General features: G+C 48.0%; 1 protein-coding gene across 1 annotated transcript; it reads right to left on the reverse strand.

The window, feature by feature from the left end:
* Positions 1–1374: 1374 nt before the first annotated feature.
* On the reverse strand, positions 1375–2281 carry LOC100344756 (olfactory receptor 6E1-like). Its single transcript, XM_002718336.5, has one exon. It carries the CDS (start codon positions 2185–2187, stop codon positions 1375–1377), a length of 813 nt encoding a protein of 270 aa, XP_002718382.5. The 5' UTR covers positions 2188–2281.
* Positions 2282–4163: the final 1882 nt, after the last annotated feature.

Here is a 4163-nt window from a genome sequence, read left to right on the forward strand (position 1 = left end):
TTTATCTTTTATTTAATGAATATAAATTTCCAAAGTACGTCTCATGGGTTACAATGGCTTTCCCCCCCATACCGTCCCTCCCACCCACCACCCTCCCCTTTCCCACTCCCTCTCCCCTTCCATTCACATCAAGATTCATTTTCGATTATCTTAGTATACAGAAGATCAGCTTAGTATACCTTAAGTAAGGATTTCAACAGTTTGTTCCCACACAGAAACATAAAGTGAAAAATAATAGATGATTTTTTTTTTAAATGATGATGAAATCAGATCAGACCTATTGTCATGTTTAATCCCAGTGAGAGTCAAGTTGGGAATTGATAGTTTCTTTTCTTTCTTTTTTTTTTTTTTAACAGAAGATCAGTTTAGTGTACATTAAGTAAAGATTTCAACAGTTTGCACCCCCATAGAAACACAAAGTGAAATATACTGTTTGAGTACTCGTTATAGCATTAAGCCTCAGTGTACAGCACATTAAGGACAGAGATCCTACATGAGGAGTAAGTGCACAGTGACTCCTGTTGTTGACTTTACAAATTGACACTCCTGTTTATGGCATCAGTAATCTCCCTATGCACCAGTCATGAGTTTCCAAGGCTATGGAAGCCCCTTGAGTTCTCCGACTCTTATCTTGTTTAGACAAGGTCATAGTCAAAGTGGAGGTTCTCTCCTCCCTTCAGAGAAAGGCACCTCCCTCTTTGAAGACCTGTTCTTTCCACTGGGATCTCACTCACAGAGATCTTTTTGCCAGAGACACACTCACTCTTGATGGGAATGTAAATTAGTGCATCCACTGTGGAAAACAGTATGGAGATCATTTTCAAAAGTAGAAATAGACTTCCCGTATGATCCAGCAATTGAGACTCTTCAATGAGTTTACAGTTTGAAGGTTAGTCAAATATCAATGTGTGTGTGTGTCTGCATGTGTGTGTGTTGGTATTCACAATTCAGTATCGTGACACTGGTCAGCTACCCTGGAATGAATTGATATTCTTAATACCAGGAATTTATTTTTTTATTCTCTACCTCCTTATAATTACCACAAGTAGATACAGGAAACCATGGCTTGTCAGCATTGAGATTCCACCTGCATCAATTAGATTCGTGTACTCAAGGATCTTCATTAAAATTGTTTATCTTAATGATTTACATCAAATGAACACAAGATGATGGACAATATTTTTATCTCAATAAAAGGAAGAAGTTCAGAGTTTCCAGAAAGGATTAACATTCAGCCCCTAACTTAAGATATACACTCAAAAATGGAAAAAACAACACATACAAAATTTACAAGTATGTAGAAGATTGGGTACATGGAGCAAATTCTGGATTCAATCAAGAAGGAGCTGCACCCTCCACTGAGGAGCTGTGATTCTACTTCCCCCTACACAGGGCACCCCTGAGAGCCTGGTGCACCTGCTTGTTGCGCAGGGTGTAGATGACAGGGTTCAGCACTGGGGTCAGCACCGTGTTCACCAGAGCAGCCTGTCTGTTGAAGTCCACCCTGCTCGTCTGCTTTGGCTTCACATAGATGAAAAGACAGCTGCCGTACATGAGAGAGAGGACGATGAGGTGAGACGAGCAGGTGGAGAAAGCTTTCTGTCGCTCCTTGGCTGACGGGAGCCTCACGATGGTGACTATGATGTTGCTGTATGTGATGATGGTTACAAGGAGGGATATTAAAAGACCCAGAAATATAAGGTAGAAGAACAACATTTCAGTAGATCTACTGTCAGAACAGGAGAGCTTAGCCAAGGGCCCAAAATCACAGAAGAAGTGGGGGATGACATTGGGGCCACAGAAGGACAACTGGGAAAGATGGACAACTGGGACCACCATGAAGAGGAATCCCAAAGTGAAGCAGGCAGTGACCAGCAGGGAGCACACCCTGGGGCTCATGATGCTGGAGTAACGCAGAGGTCTGCAAATGGCCAGGTACCAATCCAGAGACAACACTCCCATAAGGAAGAAAGCTGTTGACCCCAGGAAAATAAAGACAAAAGCTTGTGTGAAGCAGGCAGCAAAGGAAATGGCTTGCCTCCCTGACAGGAAGATGGCCAGCAGTTTAGGAATCACTGTGGTTATGCAGCAGCATTCCACAAAGGAGAAAGTGCTGAGGAAGAAGTACATGGGTGTGTGGAGGCGATGGTCAGCCCAGGTGATGGTGATGATGAGCGTGTTTCCCATGATGGAGGCCAGGTACGCCAGCAGGTGCACCAGGAACAGTATTTTCCCCAGGTGCTGGAGAGCAGGGAAGCCCTCCAGGATGAACTCCTGGACTGCAGTCCTGTTCCTTCTACCCCACATCATCAGGTTTTAAACTCCTTCAGCTCATCCTGAACTTTTTGCAGTGTCGCAGTAGAAAAAAGGAGAACTTTAATTCATCAAACACACAACGTCCAGGGCAATTGCACTTGTTTATTTAGTAAATGAGAATAGTTTTTACTTATTAAATGGGTGTCTTGCAGTTTCATGGCTGAAGTACAGAGAACTTTATTTCATTAATCATAAATGACCTGGGCAATGGATCATTTTATATTATGTTTTAAGTGAGCCTGTCCCTCCCTCTCTCCCTCCCTCCCTGCCTCCCTCTCTTTCTTCCTTCCTTCCTTCCTTCCTTCCTTCCTTCCTTCCTTCCTTGTCGCTCCCCCTCTTCGTGGAGGAACGACACAGGACCCTGCGCTGTTCTTTCCGTCTGCTCGGCCCTCCCCGGGTTTGCTGCTGGTTCTTCCCGGGTTGGCTACTATCCCTTCCACCTCCGTGGAAGGGCAGTTCCCCCTGGCCACATTCCCCACTTCCGCAGGGGAGCGGCACACCGCCGGCCGGCTCGTCTCGGGGGCTGCACAGGTGTTCCTTCAGCTAGATGTTCCCCTTAGATGTTCCTGGTGCATGCCGTCTCTCTCCTCCTTTATAGTCCTCCTCCGCCAATCCTAACTCGGCTGCCCACACGCCGAGTACGCTGCTCTCCTCCAATCAATAGCAAGTCCTACAGTTTATTAGTTGAACTGGAGGCAGCTGTGCGGAAGCTGTTTACTTCTCTCCCAGCGCCATATTGTGGGAGAGCAGATGCATAGAATAAGTCTTAATTCCAGTAACTCAGTCTAGTCCGGTTGCTCCCCACAGATCCCCCTTTCTTTTTATTTTTGGCGTTGATACGCGCCTGTCTTCGGTGTCCCGCGGCACACACTCTGCTCTACTTGCTAGAGTTGCCACAGGCTCTTACAAGTCCTATCAATCAGGCAAACCGAATCCGGGTCCTCTCTTCGCCATGTTGTGAGGAGGTTTTTAGGCGCTGATGCGTGCCTGTGTTCGGTGCCCTGCAGCGCATGCTCTGGTCGAGCCTGCAGGGGCTTACAAGCCCTATCAGGCAAACCGAATCCAAGCCTTCTCATTGCCTTTTTGTGGGGAGGCCTTACTGATGTTAATTCGTGCCTGTCTTCGGTGACCTGCGGCGCATAAGCTGCTAGCCACCGCAGGTGCTCATCGTGCTCATCGCCTCACTTAATCAGGCAGACCGAATCCAAGCTCTCACATTGCAGTGTTGTAGGGAGGCCTTTCTATTTCTCTATTTCTCTATCTCCGGGCATGACTATTTCTCCCATTTTACTTCTATCTTCCAGCATTCCTATTTCTCTCACTTTGCTTCTAAACTTCTATTTCTCTTATCCCTGCAGCTTCCCGGTGCCCGCCCCGAGGCTACTTCTCGGCGGCTTCCCGGCTGAGCCGCTTCAGCCCGCGCCTCTTTCATCTGCGCAGCTTCCCGGCTTTGCGCGGCTTGGCTTCGCGCGCTCCGCGGTCTCCACACCCTTCGCGTCTGCACCACGGCCTTGCGCCAGCCCCGTTCCCTATCTATTCACGCCCCGTGCTCTCTCTGCACGCGGCGGCTTCCGCGAGTAACACAGCGTAGCTTACGTGTCCGCCACTAGCATTCAATCTAAGTTCCCCGGGCTAGCCTGGCGAATTCAACCCAGCATACGTCTCCGCCCCACGATTTGGCTTCCCGTCCTTTGCTCCCCGGGCTAATCAGACGGATCCCAATCTGGCTTACGTTTCAGCTTCTGGTTTCAACTTTTCGCCCCCCATTCCCGGGCTAACTTGAGAACCCCAAGTGGCTTCCGTTTCCGCCTTGGCCTGCCCCCCGCGGCTTCAATTTCCCTAACATT

This window comes from Oryctolagus cuniculus, chromosome 15 (assembly GCF_051225735.1).
Source record: "Oryctolagus cuniculus isolate XC-2025 breed Fujian yellow rabbit chromosome 15, ASM5122573v1, whole genome shotgun sequence".
Taxonomy (NCBI): domain Eukaryota; kingdom Metazoa; phylum Chordata; class Mammalia; order Lagomorpha; family Leporidae; genus Oryctolagus; species Oryctolagus cuniculus.